Here is a 14,079-nt window from a genome sequence, read left to right as displayed (position 1 = left end):
ACTGCTTCTGGGCCCAGCCGCAGGCCCACGGGTCCCTTCAAGAGCTGAACTGTCCCGTACAGATTGTGGAGCCAGCCAACAGCACGGGAAGGAGGGGAGAGGGGGGCCTGGCCGGACGGATGTTCCCACAGTAAATCTTCCCAGGCGGGGCCGCCGGCCTCAGAATCGGGCAATAAAGGTCACCGAGCAGTCCCTTGGGTAGTTCCCTTTCCTTGACCCAGTACCAGAGTCCCTGGGTGCTGCAAATGATGCACGTTAGTGCCTAGCTGATAGGCTAGTTGATAGGTTGGAGGTTTGAGTCTATCCAGACACCCCTCAGAAGACAGACCTGGAGATCGACTTTCAAAAAACTCCTCCGTGGAAAAGCAAATGGGGGACGGTTCATCTCTTACACACATAGGGTCTCCATGAGTCCTGGCAACTGGCTGTTTGACCCAGTACCAGCCAAGAGCTGTCTGCCCCTCAAAATCAGATAATGCCCTCCCCCAAAAGATGGGAGTTACTTTCACATCTGGGTCAAATTAGCCCTCCTCAGCTGAGGACACAGGACTAGCAGTCTGAGACACACACCTGCCCCCCAGTAGCTATGCACGCTAAGTCCCCTGCACCTAGCGACCCAGAAGAAAGCTCTGTCCTAAAAGAGATGCGTCCTTTCTCCCGAGGACAGGTTGACACACACACCTACTAGACCAGGTCCCATTGGCCTGGGCTGGGTGCTCAGGTCTGGCGGGGCCACTTCTCCCGCCCCGCCCCTCCCTCGGCAGTCCGGCCGCCCTGCCCCGCCCCGCCCCGCCAGGCCCGAGCGGCCCGCCGCTGCCCGCCGCTTGCCCTCCAGCCCTTCCGCTTCAGTCAGCAGCGGAACGGGACGGGCGCGGGCCATGGAGCGGACAGCAGGCAAGGAGCTCGCCTTGGTAAGGGGCTGAGGACCCGGGACCCCACATCCCTGGCGACCCGGAGGTCCAGGAACTCCAGGCATCGCCCCTTAGACCCTTACTCCCCCACTCAACCGCCATCAGACTGTTCGGAACCTCCCAGGACTCCCCACCCCCAGATATCAGGCCCCTAACCCTGGAAGTGGTTGGTTACTTTTGGGGATGGGGACAGGGAGCCCGGAGCAAGTCTGGGGGAGCGGATGGAGACTGATTTGGTGAACCTGGGTCCTGGGACGTTCCCCAAACCCACTCCATGGCCTCAGACATGCGCCCTGACAGGCGCAGAGGGGACGTCTCTAGCCTGGGATCCTGCCCCAAGTTCTGCAGACTTGGGCCTGGAGCGGGGGCAATCGAGCAGGAAGGTTGGCTCTAAGTCCAGGAGGGTGAGGGGGCGCCGGTGTGCCCGGGTCCATCCCCTCGGGGTACCCTGAGCCCGCCTCCGCGTCCAGGCGCCGCTTCAGGACTGGGGCGAGGAGACTGAGGAGGGCGCGGTGTACAGCGTCTCCCTGCGGCGGCAGCGCAGTCAGCGCTTGAGCTTGGGGGAGAGGCCCGCGGGCGGCCAGGTGAGGAAGGGGTTGGAGGGTGGCGCGGCCAGGTGAGGGCGGGGCTGCGTGGAGGGCCCTGGGAGAAACAGGTGAGCGAGAGCGCAGCTTGGGCGGCCAGATGTAGCTGGTGGGAGGGGGAAGGGCAGGGCTTAAAGGTGACCAGTCAAGGGTAGGAAGGGGCCTAGGGGCGGCCAGGTGACCGGGGCAGCGCCTGTGGGGGGGATGGAGCACTTGCGGAGCGGAACCTGGAGGCAACCTGGTAAGGGCGGAATTGGACGGCCGCGCCTGGGAAAGCCAGGCTTAGTGGGGCAGAACCGGAGGGAGGGGTGGGGTTTCGAGGCGGCAGGTGAAGGAGGGGAGGGGCGGAAGGCAGGGCCGACGAACGAGTAGCTCCGTGAGGCTGGGCTGCAGGGCTGGGAAGCCTGAGGGTGACCAAGGGGGGTGGAGGCAGAGAGCAGGACCTGGGAGAACGAAGTGGGGGGAAGAATGCTTTGTGGACGGGGCAAAAAGAGTGAACCCAGTGGCCCAGAGGAAGAGCCAGGATCAGATGCAGGGGCGGTGCTTGGAGAAGGGGTGTTCGAGGGGCCCCACCCCGCTTGGGTCTCTCACCGCTGTCCCTCCCCTCAGGCTCCCAGGCCCACGGCCGATGCTTTTCTCTATTACCGCACGAGCAAGGTGCGAGCTCTGAGGGCGGCGCGGCTGGAGCGGCTGGTGCGCGAGCTGGTGTCTGGAGACCGCGAGCAGGATCCGGGCTTCGTGCCCGCCTTCCTGGCCACGCACCGGGCTTTTGTGCCCACCGCCCGCGTACTGGGCCTTCTGCTACCGCCACCGCCGCCGCCGCTGCCGTCGGGGTCAGTATCTACCTGGACCTCCATGTTCCCAGACCTAGATCCCCACCTGCGCGCCCTCCTCAGGTTTTAAACCCGGAGCTCCTCAAACTTAGCCGTTCTCCTAAGCCCCTTGCCATCCCCTCTTCATCATCTGATTGAAAGGGGGCTCTTCCCAGGGTAGAGATCAAGAAGGCGGAAGGACAAGATCTGAACTTCAATAAGAACCTGAGGTGGGTCGTCCCCCTTCCCCGTGGTGGTGGAGATCCTGGAGGTCAAAGGTCAGCCTGAGGTTTACAGGTTTGAATAACCTGGAAGTCCAGGTGGGTTAATGAAAGGTCAGATCTGAGGTTTTGGGCAGATGAGGTCAAGAGCTCAGGCCTGGGCTCTGAGGCCCCACCCCTTTTTGCCAGGGCTGTGGTATGCGTGCTGGGCTCCTGGCTGCGGGACCACCCTCGGGACTTCTGTGACCCCCCTGCCCACTCTGACCTGGGCAGCATCTGCACCTTTCTGAGCTGGGCAGCCCCAGGGGGAGCTGAGGCCAGGGAGGCAAAGAGGCTGCTGAGAGATTTCCTGGAGGAGGCTGAGCAGAAGCAGGAAGAAGAGGAGCAGCCTGACCCGGCGGCAGGTGAGGGTGAGGGATTTTTGAGATTGGAAAACCCTTGGCGGCTCTGAGAGAGAGCCTTCTCTTGCCTCTCAGGGCTACAGACCTTGGGCCAGTTCTTTAACTCTGTCTGGGCCTTGGTTTTCCTTACCTGTAAAATAGAACGTTGTTGTTGTTGTGATGTGCTGTCAAGTCGGCCCCGACTCATAGCGACCCCTCCTTGGGTTTCCGAGGCAGTATCACTACGGAAGTAGGATTGCCCAACCTTCCTTCCAAGGAGCAGCTGATGGGTTTGAACAGCCGGCCTTCTGGTTAGCAGTCAAGTGCCTTAGGCACTATGCTACCAGAGCTCCTGTAAAAGAGAATAATAACATTTTTTTTTCCCAAAAGTATTAGCATTTATTTGTCTAGCACCCTCCCCCTGCATCCTAACTACGAAATTACTCCACCATTGGGTAGGATGCCCTGTATTTCTAGCTACAAAGCATTCCCACTTTACTTAGGAGCCACAAGGACCTGAGTTCAAATCCCAGCTCTGCCATTTCCTGACTGTGTGACTTTGAATAAGTCACCTCTTTGAGCCTCAGTCTCCTCATTTGTGAAATGGGGGTGATAATAGTGTTTACCTCATTGGGCTCTTCATTCATTCAACAAATACGTAGCTACTATGAGTCAGGGCCGACTCGACGGCACATAACAACAACAACAACAACAAGCTCTTGGCATGTAATGATGGACAAGAACTCATAGTTCTGTGAGAAAGACAGTCAGTAAACAAGTAAATAAACAGTAAGGGCTTGGCACAATATCTTGGGAAATAGTATTACTTTTGTTTGTTGTTAACTCTTATTCTAAATTATTAGATGTCTACTATTTATAATAAAACATGTACAAGAAGCCATATCGATACTTTCTTGCCCAGTAGTGCCAGCAAATTATCTGACCCTTTACAAAAGAATTTTGCTATTGTAGAGCATTTTGGGGATGGGGGCTGTGGTAGTTAAAGTTGTGTGTCATCTTGGCTTGGCCATGGTTTTGAGTGGCTGGGCAACTGGATTGTAATTATTTGCCATGATGAGATTGTAATCACCTCCCTGATGGACTCTGCTGTGAGCAACTAAGATGTTGCCTTTAGGGTGGCCTGCTCCCAGTATATATGGAGAAGCTTTGGGAGAGGTCTCTAGTTTTTGGCACTTCTGGATCCTATATTTGGCCAAGTCTTCATGTCAGTGGCCTGCCATGTTGCCTGCTGACCTTGGGATTGTTCCTGGACTTGAACTAGTGGCCTGTGGTCTGCTAGTCTTAGGACTGTGCCATTTTACTTGTTGATCTTGGGTTCATCAGCCTTAGCAGCCAGCAGCTGCATGAGTCAGAGAAAGTCTCCAGCTCTAATGAGCCTGGAACAAGAGGCAGAGCTGAAGCTCAAGGTCAGCGGGCCTTTGCCCAGGCCCTGAAGCTGGCACTTTGAACTCGGACTTATAGCCTCTTAAACTGTAAGAGAGGAGCTCTGGTAGCATAGTGCCTAAGGCACTGGACTGCTAACCAGAAGGCTGGCGGTTCAAACCTACCAGCCACTCCTTGGAAGGAAGATGGAGCAATCTACTTCCTTAGTGATACTGCCTCGGGAACCCAAGGAGGGATCACTATGAGTTGGGTCTGACTCGATGGCACATAACAACAACAACAACAACAACAAACTATAAGAGAATAAATCCCTGTTTGTTAAGCCAGCCCCTTGTGACATGTTTGTTATAGCAGCAGCACTGGAGAACCAAGACAGGGACATATCCATATACTTCACTCAGGTCTTTGTTCAAATGTTACCTCCTCAGAGAAGCCTTCCCTGACTCCTTCAGCAAAAATATCCTCCTACCCTGTGTTCTCTCGCTCTGCCTTATTTTTCTGTGTCACCATACTTTACTTTCTTCAGTTCTAGTTTCTGCTCATCTGCCTTGTAGACTAGACAAGAACAGGGCCACATCCTTCTTGTCTCCACTCTGTCTCCAGGGGCAGGAACAACTCAGTTTTGTTGACTGAATGATTCCCTCCTGGCTCAGGGGTCAGCCCTCAGTGTGCCAACAGCTTATAACGTATCATCTCTCAGCCATCTGTGTTTGATCCGATCCCTATTACAAAAGCTTCTAGATCCCTAATCCCCATCCTTTAATCCTCAGATTAAAGTAGCCACATTCCTTTCCCTTTTACAAAGTAGCAGCCATGTCTTTATTCCTGGTGGTAAATCCCAGCTATTTGTATATTTTTATCCACCCTTCTCCTTCCTTGTTACTGTGTCTTTCTCCTCCTGCTTTCAAGATTCATCATCATCTTATTCCAAATCATTAGAGATTAACAATCCAATGTGGTAGCCACAAGCCCCATGTGGCTATTAAAATTGAATTTAAATGAACTAAAATAAAAATAAAAATTAAGTTCCTCAGTCACGGCAGCCACATTTCAAGGGCTCAGTTGCCTCCTGAGACTGGTGGTGACCACAGTGCAGAGACAGAACATTTCCATCATCGCAGAAAGTTCTCGAGAAAGTGCTATCCTATGCTCAGTTCTTTGAGGTCAGGGGAGAAAATGAACATTGGTTGAATACCTACTGTGTGCCAAACTCTGTGACATTTTAATATATATTCATCCAGGTTTATTTTTTGTTATAGAAAATTCCAGACATACCAAAATAGAATAGTACTCTCAGACATCCTTTACTCGTCTTCAATAATGATCAATTTGGCAAGTTTGTTTATTTTCCAGGAGGATTTTAAAGTAAATTCCAAATTTCATTGTGCCTCTAATCAACAAGGACTTTGTTTGATGTTTTATATGACTTTCATGCCCATAAGTTTCTATCAAAACAGCAATCGTTCCTTAATATCAAAAACACCCAGTCTGTATTCACATTTCCCCATTGTCTCTCAAATGTCCCGTTACAATCATTTCTTCAAATCAGGGACCAAAGATGCTTCACTCAAGGCATTTGGTAGTTTGCCTCTTAGGCCTCATTTATTCTCTAACAGTCCTCCCTCATATTTTTGTTTAATGCCATTATTATTATTGTTATTATTTTGAAAAGCATCATTTGTCTCAAGGAATATTCCACATTCTGGATTTGCCTGTTTGCTTCCTCATGGTGTCATGCATTTGGTTCTCTTTCCCCTATCTTTGCTGTAAGATCTAAAGTTTTGGTTAGATTTAGGTATACATTTTCCCCCCTATAACCCATTTTAAAAAAAATCATTTAATTTTTTTAATTATTATTTTTCTTTATTTTTACAGTGTTCCTTCCCCTCCCCTTCGACCCCTGGTAACCAACAAAAGAAAGTTTCTTTCCATATATAAACCTTTCCTTGACTTTTTTACAATAATGAACTAATACTATATTTGTCCTTCTGTGATTGACTTATTTCACTCAGCATAATGTCCTCCAAGTTCATCCACATTATGCAGTGTTTTGCAGATTCTACATTATCCTTTAATTTTGCCCATAACCCATTTTCTTAAAACTATATTTTGCAATGCTAAGTACCTGTCCTAATCTGAAATGAAAGATAGATCATTTAAAAGATCACTTAAAAAAATAACATGATGTCATTACTATAATGTGAAGGAGAAATAAAATGAAAGTACCTTACACAACACTGTTGTTGCTGTTATATGCCACTGAGTCGGATCCGACTCATAGTGACCCCTCCTTGGGTTTCTGAGGCAGTATCACTACGGAGGTAGATTGCCCAACCTTCCTTCCAAGTAGTGGATTTGAACTGCCAGCCTTCTGGTTAGCAGTCAAATGCCTTAGGCACTATGCTACGAGAGCTCCTTCCTACACAACACTAAGCTATGCTTTTTGGTATGTTGCTGCTTGGGCCTGCCTCACTAGGAGGCACAACGAAGGTGGCCACTGCCTTTGGCTGTCAGAGCTTCACAGTGAGCGTGACACCCACAAACACTGACTAATACAAGGGTGTGAAGGGACTACTCAGACACAGCAGCAAACAAGATGGTGACACTGTTTTCCGAAATGGTGAATAATACTTAAAAATTCTAAGCAAAACAAAATCCTTTCATGGTTTGTTTTTATGAGCAAAATGGTTAAGTTGTAGGTACAGATGACTTGTAAAGAGGTTTTTTAATGATGTGAATGTCTTCAGGGACATTTGGTCTAGCCACCACAAAGTTGAGTCCCCCAGAGTCCTGCCCCTCATCTTGGAATAACCAAAAACAAATCCAGAACCTTCCAACATGGCCCTCTGGGGGTGGGGGGGCCTCCACTGAAACTCACTGGGGTGAAAATCACAACTATTGACCACTTTATAGCAGTTGATATGAATGATCTCATTAAAAAAAAAAAAAGATGAAGAAACCAAGGACAAGTTAAAAGACTTGCTCTAGTTTACACAGCAAGCTGAGTGGACAAGCCATACTTTGAATTTGGGACTAGCTGACAACAGTCTTCCTTTAACTACGAAGTTATACCATCTCTCCCAAGAGAAGAGGGGAGATGAATCTTATCCTAAAACAGGTTTGAAATCATAAAACTTGGTATTTTTTACTCCAGTCTTTGAAAACTTACTGTCCCATGGCTTCAGATCCCCATTCTGCCATTTACGAAAGTGTGATCTGGGCTATTTGTACTGTGCCTGTTTCTCCACCTGTAAGGAGGTCTGGAGGCACGACGCCTAAGGCATTTGACTGTTAGCCAGAAAGTTGGCCATTCAAACCCACCAGTCACTCCAGTCAAGGAAGGAAGACGGAGCAATCTACTTCTGTAAAGATTCACCACCCCACAAACCCAATGGGGATTGTTTACTATGAGTCAGAATCCACTCGGTGGCAATGGGTTTGGTTTGGTTTTGATGTTTTTCCACCTGTTGTTGTTGTTGTTGTGTGCCATCGAGTCGGCCCCGACTCATAGCCACCCCTCCTTAGGTTGCCAAGGCAGTATCACGACGGAAGTAGATTGCCCAACCTTCCTTCCGAGGAGTGGCTGGTGGGTTTGAACCACCAGCCTTCTGGTTAGCAGTCAAGTGCCTTAGGCACTATGCTACTTGTAGACTGTAAATAAATAATAGTACCTCCCTTTCTGGGTTCATGTGCTAGGTTACAGAGTTAATTCACACTAAATGCTCAGTGAAGTTTAATGTTATGTCCTGAGATTCAAAGTTCAAGGGGTTTGCTCTTGTTAGGTCGCGACCCCATGTGACAGAGTAGAACGGCTTCATAGAGTTTTCTTGGTTGTAATCTTTACCAGAACCGATTGCCAGATATTTTGCACACGCAGCTACTGGGTGGGTTCCGATGGCCAACCTTTTGGTTAGCAGGCAAGCACTTAACTGTTGAGCCACCAAAGATCCTGGGTGTATTTACCCATCATCCATTCTTCCTTAAGGACCTCCTGCATGTGCCCAGAACCCGGGCCCAGACTCCCCGGAGGGCTGCGTGGAAGAGGAGGAAGGATTCCTGCAGGAAGGCCCCGAGCTACTGGATTTCAGCGTGGACGATGTGGCCGAGCAGTTGACCCTGATGGATGTGGTGAGGGCGCTGGACCTGGGTGGGGGTGGGGCCGAGGTTAGGGGTAGGCCCCACTGAGCTCGCCCTATTCCCCGCCCCGCCCAGAAGCTCTTCTCACGTGTTCGGCCCTGCGAGTGCCTAGGCTCCGTGTGGTCGCAGCGGGACCGGCCCGGGGCCGCCGGCACCGCCCCGACGGTGCGCGCCACCGTGGCCCAGTTCAACTTGGTAACGGGCTGCGTGCTGGGTTCGGTGCTCGGGGTGCCAGGCCTGGCCGCCCAGCAGCGGGCGCAGCGGCTGGAGAAGTGGATCCACATTGCCCAGGTGAGTGTTGGGCTGGGAAGACGGAAGGCGGAGTTGGGGGCGGTGGAAGGCTGACCTACACAGTTCCAGGAAGAGGCGAGAGGTGGGGCCGGGACTGCAGAGGGATGCTGGGTCGCCTCTAGGGGGGGGGGGGGGGGGAGTAGGACTGGGGGAAGAACCAAAGCTCAACACCCGGCAGGGCGGAGATCCTGAAAGAAACTAGTGGAGCGGAACAGCAGCCTCTGAGCAGGAAGAAAGAGTGAGAGAAATGCCCAGGAGTGAGCAGAGGGTGGGCCGGCGAGCGAGCGAGCAAGCAAGCGCGTTAAGAGGGGAATGGGAGGAGTAGTGAGGAAGGGAGTGTGTGGTTCACCGTCACCGAGGAGTGGTCTGGGCTCGAGAGATGCCGTGGGCCGGTCTAGGGCCCTGGGACCTGGGGAGAGGTAGGGGTCTGAGAGAGGAGAAATCGAGGTCGGAGGTGTAAGCTGGGGAGAGATGGAGACCAAGAGGGGAGGGTATATTCGATGGAGGAGGCTTAGACTTGGTAGTTTTGTCAGATGTGGGGCAAAATGTAGGGGTCAGAAGTCATGGGGTCAAAGATGAAAGTTGCCTGAGGGTCAGACATAGGGTCTGACTAGCGCCACCATCTGGCCCCCCAGCGCTGCCGGGAACTGCGGAACTTCTCCTCCTTGCGCGCCATCCTGTCTGCCCTGCAGTCTAACCCTATTTACAGGCTCAAGCGCAGCTGGGGCGCCGTGAGCCGGTGAGCAGGGGGCTGCTGCCGTGGGACCTCCTCCCCACCCTACCCCAGCTTTGACTCTGCCACCAACCTCTGACCCCTGATTTCTCTCTGCTTTCCCAGGGAGCCGTTATCCACTTTCAGGAAACTTTCCCAGATTTTCTCGGATGAGAACAACCACCTCAGCAGCAGAGAGATTCTTTCTCAGGTGCAGACAGACTCTCGCGTGGATTCCAGGCCCAGAAACATGACCAGGGTCCCGGCAGGGCATCGGCCTCGTCATTGTCCTAACACCCAGCATTCTTTCCCTGTACTTCAAGAATGACCTTTCCTTTGTATGGGGGCAGCTCCATTGCCTCCACTGCCTCCATGATAGCTCACTCAGTGACTGCCTTGTGTATTCATTCAACAAGCACAAGAAGTCACAAGGAAAAGGTTGCTTAAGACCGGAGCCATAGTATATAGTCGGGGGAGAAAAATATTGTGCTGGGAACATCACCTTGATAAGTAAAACAAGAGAAGGTGTGCCAAGTCTGGTTTATTGCAGGCAAGACTTTGGTTGTAATTGCAACAAATACTCCACTGCAGAGTGGTGCTCCCAGAGTCCCCCATTGTCTCCACCCAGCTAGTGCCCTTAGGTCTGCGTGCTGTTAGAGTTGTTGCCTGTGCCTCTACTACTGTCCACTCCAGGAGCCTGGGATTGATGTCTGTTTTGTCCACTGCTGGGCCCCCAGCACACAGAATGGTTCCTGTCCCATAGTAACAAAACCAAATCTAACTCCCTGCCATCGAGTCAATTCCAATTCATAGCGACCCCCATGGGGTTTCTGAGGCAGTAAATCTTTACAGAAATAGATTACCCCATCTTCCTTCCAAAGAGCAGCCAGTGGGTTTGAACCGTTAACCTTCTGGTTGGCAGTCAAATGCCTTAGGCATTATGCCACCAGAGCTCCTTGGCCCATAGTAGGTGCTGAGTAAATACCTGTTAGTGGATAAATGACTGAGATAATGAGGGCTCTAACAACAAGGAGTCCTGCACTGAGCATCTTCTGTGTGTTAGGCACTATTCCAGGAGGTTCCACCATGAACCAGGCAGACTCTGTTCCTGCCCTACGTGGCTCAGTACCATGACAGCTGCCCCAGAAATTCTGTAATTACCAGGCAGAGCAAAACTCTGAAGACAAGATCTAGGGTGTTTCCAGATCATTCTCGGTGGGCCTGTTCCATCCAGACCAGGCACAGGATTTTCTCCTGTCCTGGCATCATGAACCCCACCTCCCATGATCCCCAGTAGGGCCTTCCCACTGCTCCTGACCTGCTCCCTGCCTCCCTCTGGTCACTTTTCCTCAGGATGGTCCAGCTCCTTGGGCTTGGCCTTTACAATGTCCTATGATTGCTGAAAGCAAAATGGGTGTGTGTGGTGGGTCTCAAGGCTCTGCCCTGGAGGAGGAAATCAAAGGAGAGCGTGGGTTCTCTCAATCCTTCCTCTCCCCCAGGAGGAGGCCACTGAGGGACCCCAAGAGGAAGACGCTCCCCCAGGAAGCCTGTCCTCCGTGAGTGATGCAGTTTGGGATGAGGGACAGGCAGGACCTTCAGGGAGGGAGGGGGGCTGATGGGAGGGAGCCACTGATGACAGAGAGTGACTGGAGCTCTGGGGGCTGCAGAAGCCGCCCCCAGGCCCTATCCCCTACCTCGGTACCTTCCTCACGGACCTGGTTATGTTGGACACGGCCCTGCCGGACACGCTGGAGGTCTGACCCCTGACCTTTGCCTCCTGACCCAGCTTCCCTTCCCCTTAGCTCAGTCAGCCTCCTAGTATCCCAGCCCCAACCCTGACCATTGTCCCTTGACCCTGGCATCTCTAGTTCAGACATACTTTGTCTCATGCCCAGGGGGACCTCATCAACTTTGAGAAGAGGAGGAAGGTGAGTGGGCACTAGGGTGTGCAGGGTGCCTGAGGGTGGGAGGGCACAGCAGGGTGGGGTCTCAGAGGCTGCCCCCTTAGGAGTGGGAGATCCTGGCCCACGTCCAGCAGCTGCAGAAACGCTGTCGCAGCTACCGCCTGAGCCCCTGCCTGCCTCTTCTGGCCGCCCTGCGTGCCCAGCGCCAGCTCAGCGAAGAGCAGAGGTGATCACTGCGGCCTGGTGTCCCCCCCCACACACTGGCTCTGCACTACACACACAATCCTGCTTACCATGTGGCCCTCTCCAGCTCCTCCTAAGAGCCCCTCTTGAGTCCTGATCCCCAACCTGTGAGCTTCCATTATCACCAGCCTCATTGAGGGCTCCAATCAACCTCTGACCCTGTCAGACTTTGTGACTTCAACCTTTGGCATTCATCTAGCCATTCAACTCAACTGTCCCATCTGTCCTCTTATCCAGCTTCTGACCTTATCTTACCCATGGCCTCATTCATGGCCCCCAAAGCTAAACCCCGTCATTCACCTCCACTGCTGGCTCTAAACTTTGATGTTTATTGGACCATCCAACTCAGCTCTTCCAATTGTTCCCTTTCATTCCATGGACTCTATGACCCTAACCATTGACCTTAGTGATTACCTGACCCCAGTCTGACCCTTGACCCAACTGACTTCTCAGTCTCGTTTGAGTCCCCATGTGGCCTGCTAACCGAATCAGCCCATCCCATCCCTGACCCTAATAAGACTTTGAGGCCATCATTGACCCTCATTTGATACCCTGACCCTGATGCTTGATGCCTCTCCCAAATCCTAACCCCAAACCGATGCTAACTCTTCATCTCCTACTCTTCATCACTTACTGCTTCCTGGCCCCAACCTGCCATTCATCTACCCCTCGACCTCTCAGTTATCGTATCTCCCGCGTCATTGAGCCGCCAGCTGCCTCCTGCCCCAGTTCCCCACGTGTCCGGCGGCATATCAGCCTCACCAAGCGTCTCAGTGCGTGAGTCTCAGGATGTGGGCAGTGATGTGGGCAGAGATGTGCAGGGGCTGCTCCTCGGCTGGGTCTAACATCAGCCTCATGCCCTGTCCCCATCCTCAGGAAGCTGTCCCGAGAGAAAGGCTCATCCCCAGGTGGGAGCCCTGGGGATCCCTCGTCCCCCACCTCCAGGTGAGGATTTCACTCGGTGGGAGAGACTGGAGACAGCAGGGGCGTGGGTGGGGCAGCCACCCCACCTCAGACTCTCCCTCTGTCCCAGTCTGTCCCCAAGCTCCCCCCCATCCAGCCCTAGAACCAAGGATCCTCCTCCTGGCAGTCCCCCAGCTTCACCAGGGCCCCGAGGCCCCAGCACCAAGGTACCAACTGCCTGTGTGTGAGCATAGGACTGTGGACACTGAGGGATGTGGATCACATGTGCATGCACATGTACATACATGTGTGCACACATGTGTCCACGGGATTGAGGGCCTAGGCATGGTGACTGTATGATGGTTGGCTGAGCTTGGGCACAATTTGGGACCTGTTCATCTGCCACCCACAGGGCACCCTGGGGTATACAACCTCATACTTTTGCAAGGTCACATGTGCACCCAGGAATCTGCATATCTAAAGAGAAGTGTGGGCATGGATATTGGTGGGACCAAGTATGCTGAACAGTGTACACACATCCAGCCACTGTGAGCATGTGCATACGCACTGCTTCTTATATACATGGGATTCCTTGTGTGTGAACTTGGGCTTATGTGTATATTGGTCATTTGTACATTTGTCATGTAATAGGGAATCAAGGTCTGTGTGTAATGGAATGGCATGTATGTGGGCTTGTGTATAGGGGATATGTAGGGGGTCGCATGGTCTTTGTGTACATGGGATTGAAAACACAGGCCTGTTAGATACATAAGTGGGGGTGGGCCCCAACCCTCAGTATCGGTTGCTGGGCCAGGCTGCAGTCTCTACCCACTCCACCCCACCCCGGCCTACAGCTGCCCCTGAGTCCAGACCTGCCAGGCCCCTGGGCCCTGGCCTTGCCCCTGAGCAGCCCTCACATCCCCCTCCTGGGACAGCAGAGCTCAGAGGCCCGTGTCATCCGCGTCAGCATCGACAATGACCATGGGAACCTGTATCGGAGCATCTTGGTGAGAGGCTGGGGAGGGGGCTTGCTGGGGGAGCTCTCTTTTTGGGCATGGTCGTCTCTCATCTCACCTCTGCCTCACCTTCCCAGCTCACTAGTCAGGACAAGGCCCCCAGTGTGGTACAGCGAGCCTTGCAGAAGCACAATGTGGTCCAGCCTTGGGCCCGCGACTACCAGCTCTTCCAGGTCCTTTCTGGGGACAGGGGTGAGCAGAGACAGCTTGGAACGTAAGCTTGGGGGTGGCTGGGAGGACAGCAGATGCCAGAGTCCAGGATGGAACACAAAGTTGTCTGGGCTCACAGGGCCATGAGGGGGTTTAGGCTCAGAGTAAAGCTAAGACGGGGTTCTATGGCAAGGTTGACGTAAGAGGCAGTAAAATGGCTATGCTTAATGTACATGCAGTCATGAGGTTGTCCAGGCTCAGCATGAAGAAACCAGATCCCAAACCAAACCCACTGATTGCCATTGAGTCAATTCTAACTCATAGCAAACCTATAGGGCAGGGTAGAATGTCCCCATATGGTTTCGAAGACAGTTATCTTTTTTTTTTTTTTTTTTTATCATTTTTATTGTG

General features: G+C 52.5%; 1 protein-coding gene across 1 annotated transcript in view; it reads left to right on the top strand.

Moving 5' to 3' along the window:
* The first annotated feature begins 878 nt into the window (after positions 1-878).
* The window catches only part of RGL3 (ral guanine nucleotide dissociation stimulator like 3), a 16,081-nt gene continuing 2,880 nt past the window's right edge, over positions 879-14,079 (top strand). Inside the window, exons 1-18 of the mRNA XM_007953635.1 lie at positions 879-911; positions 1,382-1,495; positions 2,105-2,328; positions 2,484-2,537; positions 2,718-2,932; positions 8,298-8,440; positions 8,525-8,740; positions 9,376-9,479; positions 9,579-9,663; positions 10,952-11,008; positions 11,120-11,206; positions 11,348-11,380; positions 11,461-11,582; positions 12,281-12,376; positions 12,476-12,544; positions 12,633-12,729; positions 13,357-13,509; positions 13,596-13,710. Coding sequence (XP_007951826.1) covers positions 879-911; positions 1,382-1,495; positions 2,105-2,328; positions 2,484-2,537; positions 2,718-2,932; positions 8,298-8,440; positions 8,525-8,740; positions 9,376-9,479; positions 9,579-9,663; positions 10,952-11,008; positions 11,120-11,206; positions 11,348-11,380; positions 11,461-11,582; positions 12,281-12,376; positions 12,476-12,544; positions 12,633-12,729; positions 13,357-13,509; positions 13,596-13,710 — 2,017 coding nt within the window. The remainder of the gene's footprint in view (positions 912-1,381; positions 1,496-2,104; positions 2,329-2,483; positions 2,538-2,717; positions 2,933-8,297; positions 8,441-8,524; positions 8,741-9,375; positions 9,480-9,578; positions 9,664-10,951; positions 11,009-11,119; positions 11,207-11,347; positions 11,381-11,460; positions 11,583-12,280; positions 12,377-12,475; positions 12,545-12,632; positions 12,730-13,356; positions 13,510-13,595; positions 13,711-14,079) is intronic.

The sequence above is a fragment of the Orycteropus afer genome, unplaced genomic scaffold, assembly GCF_000298275.1.
Source record: "Orycteropus afer afer isolate SDZICR_OR568_19922 unplaced genomic scaffold, OryAfe1.0 scaffold00402, whole genome shotgun sequence".
In the NCBI taxonomy this organism is placed as follows: Eukaryota; Metazoa; Chordata; class Mammalia; order Tubulidentata; family Orycteropodidae; genus Orycteropus; species Orycteropus afer.
This window is presented reverse-complemented; position numbering and strand designations above follow the sequence as displayed.